Raw genomic sequence first — 23,291 nt, forward strand, 5'->3', positions numbered from 1 at the left:
GGGCGCCCCGCCGCTGCCGCAGGGCTCAGCTCGGCTCCTCTGGGTGGGACGTCGAAGGTGATTTCGGGCAGGGAATCAAGAGCACTGTCCCCAGGGAACACGGCCCGGCCGCCTCTCACATTCCTGTAGTGGTACCTCCTGTCGCTGAACCATTTTCGGATCTCCTTGGTGGACAAGCCTGTGATCTTTGTCAGCCGCTCGACTTCAGCCTGGCCAGGGAACTGGTTTCTGCAGAAGCTGCCTTTGAGGGCTGAGAGCTGCTCATGGGACTTCTTGTTTTTGTAGACGTTGGGATCCAGGAAGGTCTGCGAGGAGATGGCAGGGCAGGCGGTGAGCAGTGACTGGGCGCTGTTGACCACCTTGACCCCGGATGTGTTGCTGGAGCTCACGGTGCTGTGCTGCGCCGCCGGCTGCGGCTTGGGGACAGAAGTCACTGCCAAGGTGAAGGAGGAGCTGGTGCCCTTCAACCCGTTTGCCATGATGGGCTGCGTGACCAGCAGCCCCCCTGTCCCCTCTGGCTGCCCCACCACGTGGCCTGGTAAAGTTGCCTGGATAAGATGGGGAACAGTCCCAGGATTTGCAACCAGGGGTGTGTTCAACACCGTAATGGTGGGTTGTGGCACAGACTGAATAACAGTGTTGAACATCTTTTTCCTGGCATCTTCGATCTCCTCCGGTGACCAGCTGATGCCCTGCTTCAGCCTCTGCGCAGTGAACCAGATCTTCAGCTGCTCTTCTGGGTACTTGGTCACCACGGTCAAGTAGCAGAGCTCAGCTTTGGTGGGGTAGGGGAACTTGTTGAAAGAGTTTTTCAGGAAGCTGTTGGAGTCCATGGCAGCATTGTACGTGGGAATGCTGCTCAGTGGGATCATCACCTTGGGAAGGGACTTGGATGTGGGGAGCTGCTGATGCAACGGGGGCTGCTGCTGCAGCGACACAAGCTGTGCAACACCGGCCTGCAGAACAGGCACGTTTCCTATGATGGAGCCATTCACTATGTGGGATGACTTTGTTGAACTTGCAGTGGGCTGGCTGACTGGCACAGACCCATTTGGGAATGAATGCTCTCCATCCTTCACCTCTGACTCACCGCCCAACTGACTTGACACATTCTCCTTCAGCGTGTGGATTTTTTTGGCCTCGGGTTTACCCTTCATTATCTTCATGATGGGGGTTTTGGTAATGATAATTTCAGACTGGCCATCTGCCCCTTCTTCAGGGACCTCTCCCGGCAGGTCATGGCTGCTGGTGGCCTCACAGAGACTTTGCTCCACGGCTGTACGACTGTCCTGCTTCACCACCCTCCAGACAAAGCTCGTCTCACCGGCGTGAGACTCCGTGTTGTGGTGCAAGAGCCCTTCGTGGCTGTTGGCCAGGAAGCTGCACCCGACGCAGGCGAACGCGGGGTCTTTGCTGAAGTCTGAGTGCTCAGAGTCCAAGTGCCCAAAGAACTGGTGAAGGTCTTGAGACCCAAAGTCACAAGACTTGCAGATATAAGTGTCACCATCGGCAATGCCGCGGTGCCCGTTGGACAAAGCTCCATTATTACTGTTGCTGGCCCCAGCATCACTCGCTGCTGGTCCTTCTGCAGGAGCCTCTGGTTGTGTTCCTTCATGATCATCTTCTCCAGCATCCTGTTCAGTCTCCTGAAGCACCAGTGTTTTTACTGGTATCATGCAGGGAGTTGTGGATTTCCTTTTGCTAGCCATGGCTACAATTGATCCAGAGGACTATTTTTCTTTCATTTAAATTAAATTCAAATTTAGAAAGCGCTGTTGCAAGTGCTCTGTGGTCCAAATTCCAGCAAACTCATGATGTCCCGAGGAGTTGTTGTCAAATGTTGACAAATGTTCATATTTGCCACTGAACCTGAGGATAAGGAGAGGGAGGAGGGGTTAGTTCCCTTGGTATTAGACAAAGCACAACTGCCCTGGTATTTAACTGCTTCACTCAATAAATAATTTTTCCTCTTTCATTGGAAAAATCTAACTTGACCTTGGGTTTGCTGTATTTTCACACCTAACCCTATGAACTATCTGTTTCAAAACAAACACGCAAATATGCCACTTTTACAGCCCACATCAAATTCTCATTTAAGGAGGAAAACCACTGAATTTTTCCCTCATTCTGCCCTGTGAAGACCCATCTTTGGTGTTTCAGCAGGGAGAGCACTGCCTGGGCTCCCAGTGTGCCCCAGGTCCCAGCTCAGCCTCACACAGAAGGTGACACCAGGCAGGGTCACCTGGGAAAGCCACCTGCTTTCCATCACAAAAAACCGATGAAAAATCCACATTCTGCGCAAAACATTTCAATTTCTTCAAAATCAGCATTTTCCATCCATCCCATCGGGAAGTTTCTTGCCAGCTCAGAGCCCTGTGCCCGTGCCAAGAGTCTCTGCAGACACCCAGAGCTGCTGCCGGGAGCGAGTGGGCTGCAGTATTTTAGCCCTCCTTGCTCAGCAATCTGCAAAGCACTTGGGAGATGCCCCTCCCATCCTGTGTTCACTTCACCACTGTTCCAACAGCATCTGCGAGTCCTCGTCTCGAGCCGCAAGAGAAGGTAAAGGCCCCAAAGCTCAAGAGCAGCATCACAATGTTCCTGGCTCCCAGCCTTCCCCTCCCACCACCTCTGCAGCTTTTGGCAGTCACACCACCCAATGCACCGGGGTATTCCCTAACAAAGTGTAATTTCTCATCAGTGCAAGCCCATCTTGCTTGGGCTAACCAGAGATTTGTTACATTTAAAACCAAAACCGAACAAAAATAAGCAAAACCCAACCAACCAACAATAATTTTTCCTTTTTTATTTTCTCCTCTGAAGCTGAAGCAGACCCTGAAGTGCTCCAGCCTGTGGAAGGCCAGGGCTGGCTGAGGGACAACCTTATTAGCCACAACCTTATTCCTGGCCTGATGTAGCATTCCCACGTGCACAGCAAATGCTCTGTGCCTGAGATCATGACCCCAGGGCAGTAAAGCTGCTGTAGCTGGCACCAGCAGTCATCTGCCTGGTGCCACCCCTCTGTCAACCTTTTCTACAGCAACTCTGCTTTTTTTTCTCTTCAACAGAGGGATAGAATGGTATTTTTCCAGACTGCAAGGTCACTTGGAAACATATGGACACACTGATTCATATTACAAAGACTCTGTGCCAGATTTCCCTGGGATTTACAGTAACAGCAACTGAGCTTTATAAAAACACTCACGCAAAAACTTGAACTTTAAGAAAAAAAAAATACTTACCATCCTATGAGATGACTCACAGAGGTAACTCCTATCAGTTACAGCAGTTGTGCACCAGCAGCTTTCTCAGGTCAGATATTTGGAGCTGATCTCATGCACTGAGAAATGCAGATCAGGCAAATGGCTTGGTGGTGCTTATGCAATACCTCCCGTGCTTAGTTTTGTTGATAGTTTTTAGAACAGAGGAATGAAAGATCCTCATGCAAAAAAAAAAAAAAAAATCAAGTGGAGGAAGTTCAATTTCAAATGACCTCCTTAACTTTATGAGATTTTTTTTTTTTAAAAAGCTTGTTCTGAAAGCTGACATCATTTTTTCCAAATGGGAGAGCGTGGATGGCTGGCTCTGGCCTCAGCAACTCTCAGGCACCGTTTGAAAGACTGACGGGAAAACGTAACTTCCCGTTAATGTGGGCTGATCTGAGATTACAAAACAGTCCTGTAAATAGTGTTAGTCATCACTGAACTTGGCATCAGAAAAGACTGCTTGCTATGCTAAAGCATCGTGAAGAGCTAGAAATTATAACTTAAAAATAATCTATAAATAAAACAGGTATTAAAGCTGTGAGCTGGATTTAGACTGTGGGGATTGCACATCTCAATACTTGCTTTATGCCACTCTCATCCCACCTTCCCATGGTTAGTCCTGCCCTCTGCAGAGGGCCAGAAAGTTTTTCATTAGCATTAGCAAGAGGAATATTTGGATGAGTATGAATGGGCTGTGCTATTCAGAGGGGAACAGCATCCATTTGACACCAATCCCAAGATCCTCATTTTTGATGCTAAGTTAAATATTACACAGTCTAGCAGGCTGCAATGACCTTTCCAAGTCGAATCAATTAGGGAAAAACCAGTAAGATCAGCCTGAAGGCTACAAAATACAGCTTTAAAGGCTGAGAGGAGTTTCATTTCAGGCAAGCAATGGTAAAAGGGAATACTTATTTCATTTTATCCTGCAGCTTTAACACAGGGAGAAGCTGCTGGGCGCTCTGCAAGCTTTTTTCTTTCCAGCAAACTCCAGAGATTCAGTTCCAGAGTCTCCATTACTGAGACAGCTCCAGTCCCTGACAGAGATGACCCAGTGTTTATGGGGTCTCCAGATATCAAAAAGATGATTTTTATCTGTCAACAGATAAATTTGATACAAAGCAATGGCGACACACAAAGACCCCCATTGTGCCACGTTAACAAAGTGCCTCTCCCGAGCACTCCATCGCTATTATTTTGGGTAAATGTGAATGGCCTGACCCACCTACAGAGAACCTAAAAGCTCTGCATTTCATTTACCAGCACATTTGCATCAAACTCTGTGCTCTCTCCAACAACTTTCCTTAAAAATGCAATCAAAGCAGCCCCAGCCACCACTGGTCTCCTGCGGGGCTCCAATATTAATGCCACCTGAGAACACAGATTGCAAATTTTAGCTGGAAGTGAATCATAGTGGCAATTTACTGGGGAAAAAAAAATTAATCAAGTGTACTGTTTGTCCATTTAATTTCCATGGAACAGTTGCATAACCACATGTTGGGAGCATGTTTTATTCACTGCTCACCTTCTGGAATGCACTTAATACTTTAATACACCACTAATATAAAACAGAATGGATAATTCACTCATTTCTCCCTTATTAAAGTAAGAAGGGCTGTTCTAATGGATAGGGTAGATTAATGGCAGAAAAATTATTCAATTGAAAAACATCCTTACAACTGATCTCAGTGTATATACCACCACTGTAGATGCCTCAGACCCATCTGCACAACCATGAGTGAAGAACTCTATTTCCTACATATTATTTTATGATTAACTGGAGCAAAGAGACATTAGCTGAAAGGAAGAGCTACCTGGCAGCCAGGAAGACAAAGTTATTGTACTTAAATTCATGGTTCCTATTTAATTTATACCTGCTAATTTCATAGTGAGGTAGCAGAGTAAGGAGGACAAATGTGCAGTGCACCTAAACCATCTCTGCTGCTGGAAATTTGAGGGAAAAGTGACTTAAAGCAGAGCCAAACCAATTCTGTCCCAGTGATGCTCACAAAGAAAATCATGCTGGAGGGAAAGGTGGCAGTTCCAGGTACAAAACCAACCCTCTGCAGAGCAGCTTTGCCTCCACTGCGGGAAACAATGCCCAGACTGGTCACAGTGAGCTCTGCAATAGCAGAAAATTTACTTCTGCAGAGATTAACAAAGGGAGGTTTCGAAATCTGCACTGCTGAGTATGAACTTTCAGCTTTTTCCAGCTTGGCTGGATATAACTGGTTTGGTTTTAAATGTTTCACTGAATTAACGAGTTAGGTTGTTAATGCAAAACATTCACTGCGCACAGTGCCAAGGTCCCCAGTTAGAAGATTAATTTTTTGTGACCTTTTGCAAACCTCGCCTAGAAACAACAACCAGAAAACCCACCAGGCAGCAGCACCAGCCAGGACACAGCAGCTCCAGTCCCACTGCCCAGGCACGGGAATACAGGGACAGCTGCCTTCTCCTGCCCCCAGCCCTGCCAGCTCCTGGGTGCCAATGCTGACACCAGGGACAGGGCTCCATGGGGACACAAAGGGTGGCTACATGCTCTGTGGGCTTTGGTGCTCTGCTGAAGAGGGAATGCTCCGTTAAAATAAAATGAAATTAATAAAAAATTAGATTTTTAAAAATAAGCACCAAAGTAGAAGTAAAATGACAGTTTTCTCAACACTTTCAGAGCCTACCAGGCAGGCAGACACGCTCCCCAGGTCAGAGACAAAGTTAATGTTTCTGTCTCATATGGAGCCAAGCACAATATTGGCACTTTAAATAAAAGTGGTTTGTTTTTAAGTTGAAACTCCGCAGGCCCCAGCTGATAGCATCATATGAGGGGAAAAGAGGAAAAAATCAAAGCAGGAAAAAAAGTTGACGTTTTGGAGTTTTTGTCTCTCCCCTTCAGGCTCTACCTCCAGCCAGGGTCCAAAGATAAAGTGCTGTCTCTGGGCGTTCCAGAGGACTTCCCAATCACACTGTAATTAGTAAGGGCATTAACTAAAAGATCCCTGTAGCCAGCACCATTGACCCAAACCTGAGGGCTGAGCCCCCTTCCCCTTCCCACCAGCCCAAACTCCCACCATGGTTGACAGCAGGTCCCCCCCACATGACAGACACCCAGTTTGCCCTGGGCAGCACTGGGAGGCAGCTCAGCAGCCTGGGACTGGGTGCATTTACCCAGTGCTGGGGAAGGGAGGAAAAACAGGTCCATGTATGTGGGCTACAGGCCCATGGCCATCCTGCTGCCAGCCATGGCAGTCCTGGGATTCTTCCTCTTTGGCTGGACATTAATGTTCCTTCTGCTTTTGCAATCTGTTCATGGGAAGTCATGTAGGAATTTCACCAGTTTGAATTATTTTTTGCCAAAACATGCCCAGTGGGGGCTATTGCTAATCCATCCCAGGGACATACTGTGTGGATGGACACCTCAGCAAAGACCCCTCCAGGCCACATCCCTGTCACTCGATATGGACAGACATGGCCAGAGGGGACAGATCACCTCTCCAGAGAAACTTCCAAGGTGTGGATGGGACCTCCCTGCCAGCTGTGCCAGCACACCTCTGTGAAGAAGAAAGGGCAAGATTTGGCAGGGCTGAGCCCCTCTGTTCCCAGTCTGCAGTTGTACATCCCAGCTAGCTGGAGTCCAGAATCCTCCCTGAGTAACTCTGCAAAGGCTGCAGCTGGGAGGAAGTCACAGGATGGGAACATCTCCAGCAGCCTAAAAATGCCAGCAGCACAGCATCACCCTGGCTCCCAGCACGTGCCATGCCCTTGCCCAGGGCTGGCACCTGGAGGTAGCATCTGCCACCCAAAGCCTGGTTCATAACCCAGGCCAAGGTCATGACACACTTAATTCTTTTGGGGTTTAACCCCATTCAGGACTGCAAGTTCCCATCAACGAGCAGTTAATGAGATTTTCCCCTCCAGAGCAGATTGGTACCACACTTAACTCTGCAGGCACTCAAACCTCAGGTGATCTCAACATGAACAAGCAGAGCCACCAGCAATACAATAACCACAGCCCCAGAGAAGTCACGTAGGCAAGAAAGGCTCTTCACATCTTATTATTTCACACTGCACGAATGTACAAACACACGCACAAACTTCAGCAGTTTTGAGCTTCAAGCAGCATCACAGTCAACATTTGTACTAAGGAACAATTTCTCTTTATGCCAACTGGTCAGGGTGCTTTGTAGCTTAAGCCTGGCTTTGAAACCGCGGGTACAGTCTAAATGCAGTGGGAGCCGGTTGACCGAACAATCGTATTCATTCTCCATTCCTTGGCAGGCCTAGAGCAGAAAAGCGTCTTTTCCATTTAGACCAGTTAAACAGAGCTATTCATTAAAATTTCACCCTTCTCCAAACTGCTGGACTTCTCCATTTAAAATCTGCCTTTAAGAGAAGCCCTCTCTCCTCTGCCCCACAGTACTCCTCATCCCTCCGTCTCAAGTAGTCACCCATTTCCGAGCTGTGTTTTTGGATTGCTCTTGTGCTGTAAGAGCAGCACCTCGCCTGTGTGATGGTATCTGGGCAGAGGCTGCCTCAGCACTCAGGGACTAATGGCAATTATCTCTGCTTTTTTTTTTCCCCAGACAGGCACAAAACTGAGCAAGATGGAAGGTTAGAAAGAGCCGGCTGAAACAGAATGCGATTAGAGTATAAAAATAGGTCACTGGGATAATATAACCTTTAGACTATTGGCAGTGTGCCCCCCTTAGAGACAAGCCCGTGTGCTGTATTTCAGGAGAATGTGAGGAATAAAAAACAACCACCACGATACACATCAAAACAAAACCACTGATCATCCCTCGGAGCTTTGCGTGCTTCTGTTTTAACATCACTAACATTAATTCACTCCTTTTCCTCTGCCCTCATCCATTTGATTGAGCACAAAATAAATGTTATGCAATCATACCATTAACATCTTCCAAAAGAGTAATAATCTCTCTTGGCACAGAGGCTTCATTACAGATTTGCTCCGCATTGCACTACCTTAGCAGGGTTCACAGTTCCAGCATCCAAGGGACCCACCTCCATAGCTTCAATCCTCAGATTTTGTCCATTCTGCAAAACATTCCCGGCATTTCCCCAAAGCAAAAGGCCCAGCAGACCGATAATCACATCTCAACAGAGCCAGTTCCGAGGTTAGCACTACCAGCAGAGGACACCAGATAGCACAACGGAGCTTCAAGAAGTCCCTCAGCTCATCTGTATCAGTGTCCCCCTCACCTCATACTCAGCTGGTGACTGCCAGCAGGTTGGTTTGTGCCTGAACAGGACAGTACAGCCATGCTTGTGAACACAAAAGCCCCTTGTGCTTTCTCTAGGACGTTTCATCTTTGCTTGCATTGCCAGGGCTTTGTTTGTGATTTCATCTTAAACACAGGCACCTCAAACAGCCCCTCACATGTCACTAATATCCTGCCACACCGCCTTCAGATGTGCCACACACCTTGTGATCCCACCCTTAGAGCTCATTGTCAAGCATCACCATTTGTGTGGGGCAAGCCCAGCTTTGGCAGATGCAGCCCTTCGGAACGTATGTGAAGATGAAGAGGTTACACCTAAAACACACTTCTTTGTGTTTTTATTATCTGAAATTGCTGAACTGGCTCCAAGCCAAAAATCCACCAGGGAGCTCAGAGTAATGAATTAAGCACCAGAGGTAGATCTTAGTCCACGCCAAATTTCTGACAAGGATATTTGAGACTTTTACATCAGCAGGGAATGTTTGGCTGAGCTGGTGAGGAGCTCACAGGTGTGAGCACCCAATGGCAACAGAGCACCCACAGTGGCACAGCCCCGCTGTGCTCTCAGTGCTGCTACAGCCTGCCCCATCCCAAGGAATCATCTTGGGGAAGGCTTGGAGCCCACCTTTCTGATGTACCTCTGCTCACAACCCCACTGCCAGGTTTGCACATCCACCTCCAAACGGGTGACCTTAATCAAGGGGCCATCACCCCAAATTTGGGAACCGCAGCTCTAATGCCAGCACAACATTTACTGTTAAAAGAAAACCAGTGCCAGCTTTTGTACCAGCACCACAACGATCCCACTGCAGACACAAACCCAAAAGCCTGTCACACAGGTTTCTCACCAAGCATCCAAGTCCCCTGCGGAATGAAGAACCGTTTGCTGAAGCCAGGCTGATCACCAGTTACCAAGCAGCCACGTAAGGGACAGACTCGCAGCAATTCCAGGGAAATAGAGAGTGCCCAGAGCTTTAAAACAAGATGTGGGTGGGAAGGACTAAACCAATCTACTAAATAGTACCAGAGGCGCTGGAGCTGATCATCTGCAGCACAGCCTGATGACTACAAGTGCTGCAGCCCCTTCCCAGCTGAGCATTTTTGGATTACTTCATCCCCTGTGCCCTTTTGCAATATGCAGCTTCGAGAGCTGCGTTACGTCCTGGCTCGGCCTCAGCTCCCATTCCCCCACTTACAGTTGCTATAACCAAAAAGACAACTGCAAAATACTTTGTCTGAAAGCAAAGAAATGGGGTCTGGCAGGTTGGGATCACGGATTATTTTTTTCCATCCCCATGGATTCTGCTTCAGAATTGTCCTTTCAGACCTTGCGCGCAGCCGATGGCTTTTGCAGCTTATTGAGCCCGCTGGTTTATGGCAATGTTTTTCTGCTCACTGAACTGGCTCATTCTTTCAGCAGAACAAACTGTTCCACGTTGAGGCAGGAGTTGGCTGTGTTTTAACAAAGGATTTTTCCCTTCTGACAGTGTTTTGCAAAAGACCCAAAAAAAGGAGTTTGGAGCCAAGTTACAAAAGGTCAGGAGAGGCGAGTCAAGCACTGGGTGTAGTTCCTGTATGTCACAGCCAGACAAGGAAATGGGTGGGGAGAAGAGGAATGGCATTTTGAGCTGCAATAATATGTATAAAGTGATATTAATGAGGAATGGGTTTTTAAATGAAGATGGCAAGTATGCAGGCACTATAATTTTTGCTGTACAACAGCAGGCTTGTTAGGTAGGCTGAGGTCTCTGCAATCATTTATCCATGTGAAGCATGCATTTGAGAGAGTTCAAGTAGCACTAGGAGTGAGAAAAAGGCAGTCTTATTTGCTTCCCCTCCCCAAGCTGATTTCAAGGAGCTACCACACTCTCATCTCCCGTCAGCCAAATGAATATTCAAAAGGCTTTTGCCAAGCCAGCGCCAGTCAATCACTGAAACAATGCTGCAGGGAAAGAAACGCTGGGCTGCGAGACCTGTGTGAGACGGCACCTCGGCCCTCACCACGGCTCTGCTTTAGCATCCAAACCTTTAATGTGGGGCAAGGTGCTGCTCTGCCTGCTCCATCCCCTGCCACCCCACAGGACAGCACGGTTACAGCAGAGCTGCTGGATGGAGGATGAGCATCCCGAGCCAGGGTGCTGCGAGTGGGGAAAGACCCCGGCACTGTGGTGCCAGCAACACAGCCCTCCTGAGGGAGCTGGTGATAGCTCTTCCCTCTGCTACAGGCTGGGACCACAAATGTTTTCTGCATGGGATGGGCAGGTTCCTGGTGAGGCCCCTCTCACTGCTCAGCAGCAGCTGGCAGGGATGGGTCTTTCTGCTCTTATGCACTGTACATGGACGAGCCAAGATGGACAACTCTGGCCTTGCAGATGTTGGGAGGAGGGGGCCAAGTGGATCTGCAGCAGTTCGCAGTATGTCATGCCTAATACTCAAGCTTTTCCAGGCCTCAGAGGATCCCTGAATAGAAAGAAAGCACCCACCACTGGAACACAGCCACTTTTGTGGCTAGAAGGGGCAGATGTTCAACCCCATACAACAATGCAACACAACAGTTGAAGCTGTAAGTGAAGAATGCTGCATCCACTTAAAACTGAAGAGGGGAATTAGGGACACCATCTAATTCCAGAACTACCATTTGGTCCTGATGCTTAAAGTTCACATATCTACTCTGCAAGAGTGGCACAGGGTTTTCTGCCATTGCCTTAAATAGGCAATATCCTGGACTAAAGCACTGAACCACAAGGACTTCAGAAGCAAGTGGTCAGACTGGCAAGTGCTCAGCTCTTTCAGCTGGAACACCAGCTCCCAAATAAGTTCCGTTCCCTTTTAGCACCTACATAAGTGACAGACTTCCAGAAGTCCCAATTGCACTGGACAGGACAGGCCCTGCTGGCACAGAGAAGGGCAGACCATTAAGAGAGCTCAGTATCCTAACAGCCAAACCCTTTGCTGAGATGAGCCTGAGGAGAAGCTGAGTTTCAGAAATCCTGCTCACCACAGACACCATTAGATCCTTCACCACTCAGCTGCCAAGAAGAGCTTGGCATGGAAAACAACATCATCCCCACCACCACACCCTCATTCACTGACCCCCAAGAGTTCCCACAGGAAAACCTTCTCCCTTTCTCTGAAATACTCACCATGTCTTTTAAGATTGATAGCAAGAGAAAAATGGATTTGGGACTTGATTTGAGATCTTGCTGGGCAAAATCCAGGCATCTGGACTGCACACCTGCCAGCCAGATGCAATCCTGGTCATTTGCTCCCTGGTTTGAAACTGTATTTGTTCAAAACCATTTGTCAAGACACTCCAGACAGAATGCAGAGACACAGAACAACATTCAAGGGTTATTTGTGATATGAACCATGCCAGTCAGGACCCTCCTCTTCCTCCAGCTGTTTAGTGACACTTGGATTGGACTGGCCTTACTGGAGAGTGTATTTTTTTAGTTGAAAACTCACCATCCTCTAGATCAGCTGTGAGCTGAAAGTATCCCAGTTATTTACTGCTGCAAGCTAAAGGAATTTCCTTACTCTCAGAAGACAGACATTTAAAATTAGTTTCAAGTTCAGTTGTGATAAACAAATCACATTCTCCTCCTTTCCCTCTCCTGTTCTGGTTTTTTGTTTTGTTTGAGTTTTGGGGGGGCGGGGGTTGTTTGTTTGTTTTGGGGGTGTGTTTGTGGGTTTTAAAAAAAATTCCTGCTGGTCCAATCAGCCTTTTCCTTAGCTGCCCTTTGCAAATCCTCATTTAAAAACTCATTCACAGGGAAGCAGGGGAACTATAAACATCTGAGAAAAATCAGCAAAGCCAGATCCCTGATTTCAGAGCTTTCCCTTTGATACTTGATTCCCTGAGAACAACATTAAAAAGAAACAAACACAATCCATGTATTTAGGATTTTTGTCCCCTTCCTATGAAGAGCAAAAGGTTGGGAGCTGGGATGGGGGCTCAGGACTTCAGCTCTCTGCTGACAACCAGCCAGTGGAGCTGGTTGGAAGATGAGCCCACTCCACCTACCCTGCCCAAAAGCTGGGGATGCAAACAGCTCCCAGCAGACGGATGAGGAAGACAAAAGGTGCTTTAAATTGGTATGACAGAGCAGCTAAAGGGTTTGGGGTTTTGGACTGAGTCCCACAAGCCTGAATTCATACTGATGCACTTTGTACCTTGTGGATCACAAGGCCTTGATACAAGGAGATTCTTTTAAAAAATTCAGGCATGCTGGGAGAATTGCCTCCTTTCCATGTTTTAGTGAGTCTGCCCATGAACTGCCAGCAATTACTGAGCTTCCACTCTGTATTCAAAGCTCTCTGCAATGGACTTTATTATTTTTAAGCCTTTCAGACATCAATGTAGCAAAGTTAAGAGAGCTATTTGGAAGATTAAGACACAAACACCACACCACCATATTATTCAATTTAGCTCCAACACTGAGCATTTATTTCTGTAAAGAATCACAGCTAATACACAGCCAACTGCCAGCAGAGACAAACACTTAAAGCTTTAAGTCACACTGGAGCATGGTCTTATAAATCAAATTTAAGATATAAGAAGGAAATTACTATGATTATGCAAGTACAGCCCAATTACCACCAACCGATACCAAACCTACCTTCAGGTCTTGGCCACAGGCTTCAAAACTCCACCCCTAGAAATGACAACCCAAGGAAATCTTCACCTTCTGTGCATGCAGCCAGGTGTGAACCTACTAGCACATCCCCAGTAGCTGTATTCGATGACTTTCCTAAATATTTCATATGCTCATATAAGTGCAAAGAGACTTTGTTACCACCTCACCACCCCAGCTTGCAGTGGAGAGTTCACTAATAGCTGCTCTATTTGCCAAATCAAGCCTGCAGACAGGTGGAAAAATGGAGTGATGAAAGAAAACAAAAAGGATTTGTGCCTGTTTTCTATCATTACAGTACTCACAGGAGAGCTGACTGCTGCATTTTGCTCTCCTGAAACCATCCCACTCGTCACAAACAATTGCATGAACTTAGATTAGACTGGGTGCAGGATGAGCAGAGGGGAACAATATCCTTCCATGGAAATGAGGGAATGAAAGGAAATAAGAGCTAATTTAAACAAAATAAATCAGTGTGCCATACGAAGACTGTCATTTCCTTAGAGCTGACTTAATCTGAAGCCTTTGGAGAAAATCCATCTGTTGCAAATTTAAAATTTCCCAGCCCTTCAAATGAACATGGAAAAGTTCTCATTGCAAAGTGTCCCATGGATAACAGAAATATTCCTGGTTTACACTGAAGGCATCGCAGACTATGGTATAACCTCAAATAGAGACAGAAATCAAGAATTCCTCCTCGCTTTTTAGAAAAAAAATGAAGGGTGGTCTCATTACACCAGTCTAAAACATTCATCATCATCATTAGGGTGAAGGGCACAGCAACACTATTAACTCTGTTTCGCAGCAGGATACAGTAAACTGCAGGAGTCAGCACAGGGGGACAGTAAGGTTAAAATGTTCAAGCTGTGTCAGCAGGCAGCCTGCAAACACAGGAATGGGGATGACTGCCTGGCAATGCCATGATGGAGCATTTAATTTCTAGGCCAGCAGCCCAAATCACAGTCAGGTCAGGAGAACATGGTCCTCCAGGCACCTGCCCTCTTCTTTGGGCTAGGAGTGAACAGACTGAGGAGCATCTTCATGATACTGCACCAGAACGACAGCATGTCACACCGGATAGAGCTCAGGACAGCGGGAACTCCCTCCATGCACAGCCCATAATCACCCGCCGGCAGGGGATTAAGGGAATAGATGCCTCCCACAGCAGGGCAGCCGGGGGACAGTGCTCACACGCTGCAGGACTCATCCCTGATCCCATCAGGAGCAGACAGGGCAGCTCTGCAGGGAAACCCCACGAGAGCAACACCCTTGTGGTCAGTCCCACGAGTCATCACATTGAGCTGCTTCCCAAAGGGCCAGACTGGGCAGAGCAGCGAGCAGGAGGGCTCCTGCCATGAGCTCTCCATGGATTATTGCTGTAACACTGCACACAAACCTTCCAGGGAGAGCTGGGAAAGTGGTTTGCAGCACTGTCCAAAGCACTGGAGAGCTACGCTGCCACCGCGTCTGGGGTTCTTCTGGACCATCTGTTTTCACATCAAAAGCAATCAGCAATCGCAGGGGCAGCACCCAAAATTCAGGGCCAGCTGCTCCTATCCATACCCTTCATCCTCTCCACCCTTCTAAAATTGGGCACAAGTCTCATCATCACCTGGCAAGCGCTGGTGAGTGCTGAGAAGCTGCTAGTGCAGGAGACACCTTGGGCAAGGTCCCACGGGATGGCAGCTCCCTGTCTGTGGGATATTCAGGTTACAGTCACTTGCCATCCCCCAGAGCACATCAGTGTTCTGAAACCATTCACCAGGGTTCAGTTCCATTGGGAAATTGCTGCCAGCCCCCTCCTTGTTGCCTGGCATCTTCCCCACATCCCTTCCTTCCTCAGTCAGTAGTTATTTCCATGGCATTTTAGAATTTCCCCAGAGACATGTGCAAAGCCTCTACCCAGAGCTCCAAGATCCTCCCACAGACAACCTTGAAGACTTTCAGAAGTCACACATCCATGTGATCTTCCACACACACCAGCCTGGAGCTCACCCTCCCCCCACACACAAAGTGCCTTGAACAACTAAAAGTCTCACAACTTGGGGGAAAATCCACAGCCTTAAATGTTTGTTGGCCCAGCATGAAGATCACACAAACCACAAAAGGGAAAAACAAGAGGGTTAGACAGCAGAAGTGCTTGAAGATACCACATCCTGTACATTAAGAATTTAATTTCTTCCCTTTCACCAGTGTCACGACTGCTGTTCAAGACAGTTTTACTCCTAGTTACAGGCACAGTCTGGGGGAACAGCCAGACCTACCTGTAGCCTGAGAGTTACAATCCCTGGTCTAGAAGCAGCCCCAACCTGTGGCCGTGCCCTGGAGGCCCCATGCTGCCAGCTGCCCAGCCTTACAGCATCACACCCAGCAGGTCAGTCAGTAACTCAGGATACTTCAAGGATACCCTTGAAGGAGAAGGGGTTTGGGATTTTGGCTCTTGGAAAGAGCAGGATGGAGATGAAAGCAAAGCTTCTGTCCACAAAGGATGGACTTTTCCAGCTGCTGGGCCATGCCTCTAGCACAGAAATAGAAATTTCGTAAGATATGTTCACACCAAGGATGAAAGAGTGGCCCATGGTTCTCAACTGCTGGTTCTCAACAGCCTGCACAAGCCACTGGAGCAGCTGTGTGACCAGAGGGAAATACAGATAACAGTATCTTTAATATTTCTGGATAGTCAGATACTCCCCAGGAGCATTTTCCCACCCACAACCACCACGAGGCCTGATTTTCTGCCACATCCCAAAGATGATCATTTCCATCCAACCACAGCATCCCACAGCAGCTGGAGCTCACTCACTGCCACAGGGTGGGCATCTCAGGCCAGTGGCTCTCCTAGACCCACCTCTGGACCACCAGGCTCTGGCAAAGGGAAGAGGGGCTGCATGCCCCCAGGACGAAGGAAGCTCAGCATCACTCCTGCAACTTGGCTGTACCTGAAGCAGAGGCAGCCGGAGGCAGCTCCTCCCTGGACAGCTGTCACGTGGAGGCTTCCCATGGCTTATCCCGTGGGAATGGCAGGGGGCCTTCACAGCACCACACAGGAGCCAGCCAGCCCCCTGTTCCCCCCAGATGTTTCCTATTACAGCCAGGAGGTTTTAGCACATTTCGGGGATGCTGGAAAGCGTCTCCTGGCATTTAGGGGGTGGTAAAAGGGGTGGTCAGTGCTGTTACCCCCCACTGGGAAGGAGCAGACAGGGAAGAAGTAGGGAGAGATGAAGTGATCAGCCCGAGGTCTGGCCACACGCTGCCATGGGGAGCAGGGCCATGTGCCATCATCTTTATTCCCAAAGCCATCACCTCTCCTGAGCATCCACCCGGGTTCAAAGCAGAAAGGCAGCACAGCAGCACCAGAAACCTGCTCTGCCCCAAATTGGCCATCAATTTCAAGCTCAAGAACTGAGAGCAGTGCTAAGGAGACTTTACAGCTCAAGGAGCAACCACCTGGCTAGTGCAGTTATGCCAGGAGCCCCAGGACCTCATGGAACATATTCTCTGGGTACCTGTAAAACCCTTTAAATGGATCATCCTGTTCTGCCTTCCCCAGGAAAATAGAAGAGAGGCCCATGAGATGGTCATGCTTCCTACTCCATCCACGTTCTTCATGCAGCAGCTATGGAAAAGAGTATGGACACCTTCCCACTGACACAGCTCCTGGCTGGAAGGGAAATGCTGTCACCAGTGTGTTACAGAAAGGGAAATGAGGCACAAAGCAATTTTAAATAACTCGCCCAAGGTCACAGGAAGCTTCTAGCAAAGTCAGTAATTGAACTCAGGACTTGCAAGTCCCCAGTCTAGTTATTTATCAGAAATCACCCTTTAATGGGTCACCTTTAGCCAGACACCCTCCTATTTTGCACTGCCAGTGAATTATACTGGCAGAGGGAATTATTACACGTTTCCCTTACAACCCAACATGCTTAAAGGGCTGTTTTGGAAATAAAATAAAACTTGCAGCATGCTCAGTGTGCTGGAACAGACAACTCCTCAGTGCTGCAGAGAGCTGAACCACCAAAGTGATTACAAGGCTCCAGATCAAGCTGGGAAATAAGCTGTTTTTTCTCTGCAGTGAATCACTTTGTTTTGAAGGGTGGCCTCCAGTCCACAGTTTGAAGGGTGGTGAGTAAGATCTCACCATTTCACTCTGGATTTGCATCTCCTTTCACAAATACCTCAGATGACACAGAATATTGCAGCCTTAGCTCCGAGCCAGACATCCCAAAGCCTCTCCCTTGGCAGCAGGCTTCTCCTTGAACCTGATGTGCCACCGGTTTGTGTTGGTACAAAACAATAGAATGGACTTTATCCAGACTTTCACAGGCCACAGGCACAGTTCTTTCCCTTCCTAAAGAAAACCTGTTCAAGCACCTCTCAGCATACCCCAGTCCATTCACAGAGACTCCAGCCCTCACTGGAGCCTTCCACAGCCTCAGGGCACCCCTGCCAGACAGGGCTGGTTGAAGGCATCCCGGGAGCGTCCAACCTGCCTGCTCCTGGGAGTCTCCTGCTGCTGGAGCCCAGTGCCTTCCTGGGGCACTGCTCACCTCACCAGAGGAAAGCAGAGCCACTGCAGCACCACCACACATCCCAAACCCCTCCAAACTCCAGCATGGGGAGAAGCCCCGCAAAGAGGAACAGCAAACCCAAACCCTCCTGATGCACACAACAGACAATCAAACCACATCTGCAGATATCTGCAGTGCTCAGATCCTTTTCAGCTGATGACAAATAGTGGAAGTGTTGGGCAATAGGCTTGGAAAGGGACACGCAGGATGGAATTTGCCTTTCACAAAATACAGTGTGAGGGGGCAGGAGTCAAAACTGTTAGTGTGGGGCTAGCCAAGAAGTTTATGCAGCATTTAGGCATCCAGTGGCCTCATCCTTCTGAGTACAAGCAACTTAATTTGTCACACTGATATTGTACACATGTCCTGAGCAAATAGGTCAGTAAGAAGTAAGAGTAGGAAAGGAGGAATGAGGGAAAAGGATGCAAGGAGCATCTGGAAAACTCCATCTGAGCTCCAAGTTGGGCAACTTTACAGTTATAAATACAGACTGAGGAGACAGGAAAAAGGGAGGGGTAAGAGAGGCTTTACAGCTCCATGCTCAGGGCTACAGCCACCTGCCTGGGGAATGAGGAGCACTGAGGTCAGTGCCAACCCCCAGCCATCACCTTCTGAGGGAGCAAACACTTCCAGCTTAACAGAAGCAGAGAACAAAAGGAAAAAAGAGAGAGAACTTCACCTCTTCTAAGATTCTGTTACGGAAAGAAACTCCACGTGCTACCAAATTACATGGATGAAGGACAATCCTGTTTTGCAAAGCCTTTGTGTGGGGAATTCTTTGCTTTGAGCTCTGCTGCAGATTAGCAGACAAACAAAACTCTTGTGAAAAATTTACCTCTCAGGGTGAGGAAACGAAATCTCTTTTCCCCACCTGTTCTTCACTGGCAGAGCAGAGGCTCTGGGTGGAAGGGCTGTACAAGTGGGATAACCCTGCCCCAGCCCATTCTGCTTTAAGGCTACTCACCAGAAGTCCTTGCTGTCACTCCACACCACAAACCCCAGTGAGGAGCACGTCCAGTGCTGCAGCTGTAGCTTCATGCAGGGCACCCAGTTTTGTGAAAGCACCACATTTTTCCCACGGGTCCTGTTTTCCCTAACAGCATCAGATGAGGGTGAACCCCTCAGCCCTCTGCAAGAACCAGCTCAGCAGAAACACCTCCAGAGGGTTGTTAGCAACAAGACCAAACTAGCAGCTGTGGGCCTCCAGATCCTTGGGCCCTAAACACAGGGCTGAAGAGGCATGACATCAACTATGTCAAAAATTTGCTTGCTTTGAAATCCTACTCCTGCTTATTTATGCTACAGGAGTACCCAGAGGCCTCAGCCAAGCCCTACAGAGCGGGGGCTGGAGCAGTGCATTTGCACATGTAATGGCCATAGAATCACAGAATGGTTTGCTTTGGAAGGGACCTTAAAGATCATCTAGTCCAGCCCTGCTGCCACGGGCAGGGACACCATCCACTACACCAGGCTGCACAAAGCCCCACATCTCCAGAGAGCTCCAGCCTCGTGGCCAGCCACAGGCAGCTCACAGCTTTCACTGGAAATAACTCACAGCCAGGTTGGAGGTAAGGAGGTGCCGTGGCAGGTCAGGCTACAGGAGAGATCCAGCACAAGGGCTGGGAAGCAAGCCAGCAGCCAGGCAGCATGGACAGGGGGTGTCCCTGGGGCTTCTTCAGTGCTCCCACAGCAGAGCTGAGCTCTGCCTCCAGCAGCCAGAACACCCTGGTGAAAACGCCGCACAGGGAGCTCTGCAACCTCCACAAGGATGCAGAGAAGGCTGTTAACCTAAACAGACAGGTCTGAGATTGATTCGCAGGAAGGATGAAATCAAGAGGCAAAAATAACATTTCCAACACACTAGTAACATACCAAGCCCTTAATCCAAGGCACTATTTACAGGGCAAGAGCATTCCTTGCTGCTCTTACCTTCAGCTGCAAGGTCTGGGTCAGCAGCTGCCTTGGAAGAGCCAGTTTGAAGGTAACAAACAGCCCAGGGAACAGCCAGGCCCAGAAACTGAGATTTGCAGGAGAAGATAAATAATTAAAGGGACAACTGAGCACAGCTCACTAGACCTTGCTCCCACAATGCAAGCGCTGAACATGGAAAACTCAAAACATTTCCTCCCTGAATGCATTAAACTCCCATTTTGCTATTTCAAAGCCTTCTACTTCCTCCAGCATCCAGATATTCACCTCCCAGATGCACTGCTAGGAATAGGGTCTTGTAAATAAAGTTTTACAAAAAGGGAAGGTTAACACACAACATATTTTTCCCATTACTCCAATACATCCTGCAAGCTCTGTAAGCTTGGTAAAGAAAGAGTCTATTTAAAAATCTAGGGTGGGGAAGAATTAGCTCACCAAAACCATAAACAGATTTGCTTTGCACTTTCAGGCCAAGAGAAAAACAAGAGAGGCCATGCGTGTATTGATGCACACAATGGCACAATCGTTTTAAAAACAAATGAATTGGAGGGAGAGGACACCACAGCAGGGTGGGGGAAAAGGAGGAGCAGAGAGAAAGGGGCCAAGTTCTGGAGCAGGGATCCTCAGTTTGGTTCTTAAAGCTCCCTCAGAAGATACTGAAAAGCCTTCATGGGCCAGCACAGGACCGTGAGCTTGCAGGGAGGATGGCACACTTTGCTACAAGGCCACAGTCCATCTCTGGGTGCTGGCCCTTCAGTAACGAACAACATCCTTTTCTGCAGATGGAACACAAAGGAATCCTTATTTGCCCAGAGACCTTCCACACAAACCATCCACATCCATTATTGCTGTCTTTCCATGGCAGATACCAAGGGATGTAAAATTTAATTCCCTTCTCCCTGCTTTCCCTCCTAAGAGGCCCTGACTCTGTTTACAAAGGCAGAGCGAAGCTACAAAACCTTCACCCTCTTCCTCCTACAAAATTCTCTCTGTTCGTAACAGCCAGACAGTGAGAGCCACAGTGCTCCCTGCATTTGCACAATTACTGCCATAAGGTATTGAGGACCCACGTAGATGCAATTAATGGAGGGAACTTCAAGGAGGACAGCTCTCAGGGGGCTGAGGGTGCACGTGGATCCCAGCACATGACATGCTTCAGCAGGGTGCCTTAGTTTATTCCTACCAGTTTAACAGGCTGCAGAACTGGAAGTGTGTCAGGAAAGTGGCAGCAAACAGCATCAGTCCAGTCACTGTACTCCCAACACTGATTATTTAATAAAGTCTAGAAACAAGCAGTCTCCAGATGCGGCACAAGCTGGGTAGAAACAACTCTAGGGTTTGAAAATCCCCATTTCCGTGGGGACATTGTCATTTATCACACAGCCATGAACTGGGTGAACAAATTCCCTGCCACTCAGCTCACTAATGTTCAGCCATGGAGCTTACTTTTTGTACAAATAAAATGGCTTGGCTCTGCTATGAGACCCAATTTCTTCTTCAAAAGTCTGGAACAGTGTAATGGAAAAGTGGAGTGTTATTTCCAAGCACACTTCTTCCATCCACAGAAGCCAAAGAGAAAAAGCATCGCTCTCCTGACCCCTCATCCACACCATGGGACAGATGGGTATTTATTAAGTTACATGGAAATAAAGTAAATCAGCAACTAGCACACAGAGGAGCCCCAGCCAGGAGAAAAGTACAAACATACAGGCTATCTGAACTCTGTTTTGTTCAAGGAGTGATGTCCAAAAGAAAAAAAAAAAAAGAAAAAGAACCAATTGCCCCCTTCTCAGGGACACCTGGAACCATAAGCCAAGCTTGATCTGACCCTGTTCTCAAAGCAACAGAGCCAACCACTCCACAATCATTTCCTTCAGCCATCAGGCTCCACCAGCCTGCACAGAGATCCCTGGGATACACTGGAATACAGCACATTTCCCTGTCCAGCCTGCACAGGACAGAAAGGTCCCCATCACTCACAGCGCCGGAGGTGCCAGCAGTGTCCTACCTGCACGAGGGACCATGACCTGAGCCTGTCGTTCTCCTGCCCCTCCTCCATGCTCACCCACATCTTTAAAGTGCTCACAGTTGCTCCAGCTGCACCAGGATTCAGGGCTGGAAGAGAAGACATTAGACCAAAAATTACTGCTGCACCCCTGCAGGAGAAGGCACAGCCCTTGGTTAGCAAAGGCTAAAAGCAAAAATAAAACACTGATCAGTTTGAGGTGTCTCCCAGCTCATGCTGTCCCACCCTGCCATGCTTCCACAGTACATCCCTGCTGAAGCACCCCAAACACCCACCTTTGGGGCTTTTTCCCCCTCTCAATTAGTAAAGACATTATTTATCAGAAGTTAACCAAGTTTGCTGAACTAATCACCAAGCCCTCAACCCAGTGAAAGCAAATCCCAGCTGCAGTGTTCTGGAAACCAGTGACACTGCTGCCTGGCTCTCTATGGACCTGATCCATTACAGGGCTGGAAACCTCAACTGGCCAGAACATATTTAGAGCAGCCACCACAGCACCCTGACTGCCACCACCACAGCAGCAGCTAAATATAACCTGCAGCTCTGCTCGTAGCTGTGGCCTTCTTTTCTCCCCTTCATTTTCCCCCACTGGCATCCAATACCTGCTCCATTACTGCTGGAGAAGCAGCAGAGCCAGCTCCATGTATTCCCTAATTTCTAAATTTTACTGTCTAAAGCAATAACCAGCCAAGTGGATTTCTGGGATTAAGCTCAGACCAGGGGAGAAAACAGCATATTGAAAAACAAAGAGTCACCCTGGAAAAAGGTGAGCCAGAGCTTGTAATGAGGATGAAAAACAGGAAAATTAGGTTGTGATTACCCAAGTAAAGGAAAATTTACACCTGTTTGTTGCTCCTGCACAAGCATGGGCAGTGACAGGCCCTCCTCTCCCAGCAGCATGTCCCAGGTATTCCCTGCCCAATGGCAGGAGGGCTGGAACTACAGGATCTTTAAGGTCCCTTCCAATCCAAACCATTCTGTGAGTCTATGATTTTGTGAAGTGTCCCTGTGCTTCAGCCAGCTCCAGTCCCTAAAGTTCCCTGCCAGAGCCCCACTGATCTGCTTCTCAAGTTGGATCCTGCTGACCATACGCTTTGCACACAACTTGGATTAAATAAGTAAGTGGCACAGAGAGATTTCACCAAATAACTGGCACGGATGCATTACAACCCAGGAAAGGGCTCCCCAAACCCATCCAGAATCCTGGAGAAAAGAAATTTCCCCTCTGGCTGTAATTGCATAGACCAAACTTAGCAGCATTTAAAAAGAAAAGAGAGTAACTTAAAAAAAGGCAAAGCAATTGGACAAGGGTAGAAGGACACAAAGGTTTTTCCTCTCCAAGCACTCAGGTGTCTCGATGCTGCCTGCTGCAGAGTCATGCTTGGAGAAAGCTTTCCCCAGACCCTCAGTGCTGGCTGCTTTATGTTATTTGCTGTATGTTATTTTCCCAGTTTAATTCACAGGAAAAGCAAAGCAATCCCAGAACCAGGGGGGTAAAAAAATCAGGAGGCCTAAGTCTGGCAAATCACAAGAGTTGAGAGAACAAGAAAAAATGCTTTAAATGCCTGCTAGATGCCACAGCTTTTTCTTTTTTCCTTGCTTTTCTTTTTTTCCTCCCCTAAAATGAAGGGAAG

The 23,291-nt window shown here is 48.1% G+C and overlaps 1 protein-coding gene across 1 annotated transcript in view; it reads right to left on the bottom strand.

Moving 5' to 3' along the window:
- ZHX3 (zinc fingers and homeoboxes 3) overlaps positions 1-23,291 on the bottom strand; it is a 46,284-nt gene that overhangs the window by 7,925 nt on the left and 15,068 nt on the right. Inside the window, exons 2-3 of the mRNA XM_017732749.1 lie at positions 21,640-21,746; positions 1-1,869 (exon numbers count right to left, since the gene is read on the bottom strand). The exon at positions 1-1,869 is cut by the window's left edge and continues 379 nt beyond it. Coding sequence (XP_017588238.1) covers positions 1-1,709 — 1,709 coding nt within the window. The 5' untranslated portion in view covers positions 1,710-1,869; positions 21,640-21,746. The remainder of the gene's footprint in view (positions 1,870-21,639; positions 21,747-23,291) is intronic.

This window comes from Corvus brachyrhynchos, unplaced genomic scaffold, assembly GCF_000691975.1.
Source record: "Corvus brachyrhynchos isolate BGI_N302 unplaced genomic scaffold, ASM69197v1 scaffold10, whole genome shotgun sequence".
Lineage (NCBI taxonomy): Eukaryota > Metazoa > Chordata > Aves > Passeriformes > Corvidae > Corvus > Corvus brachyrhynchos.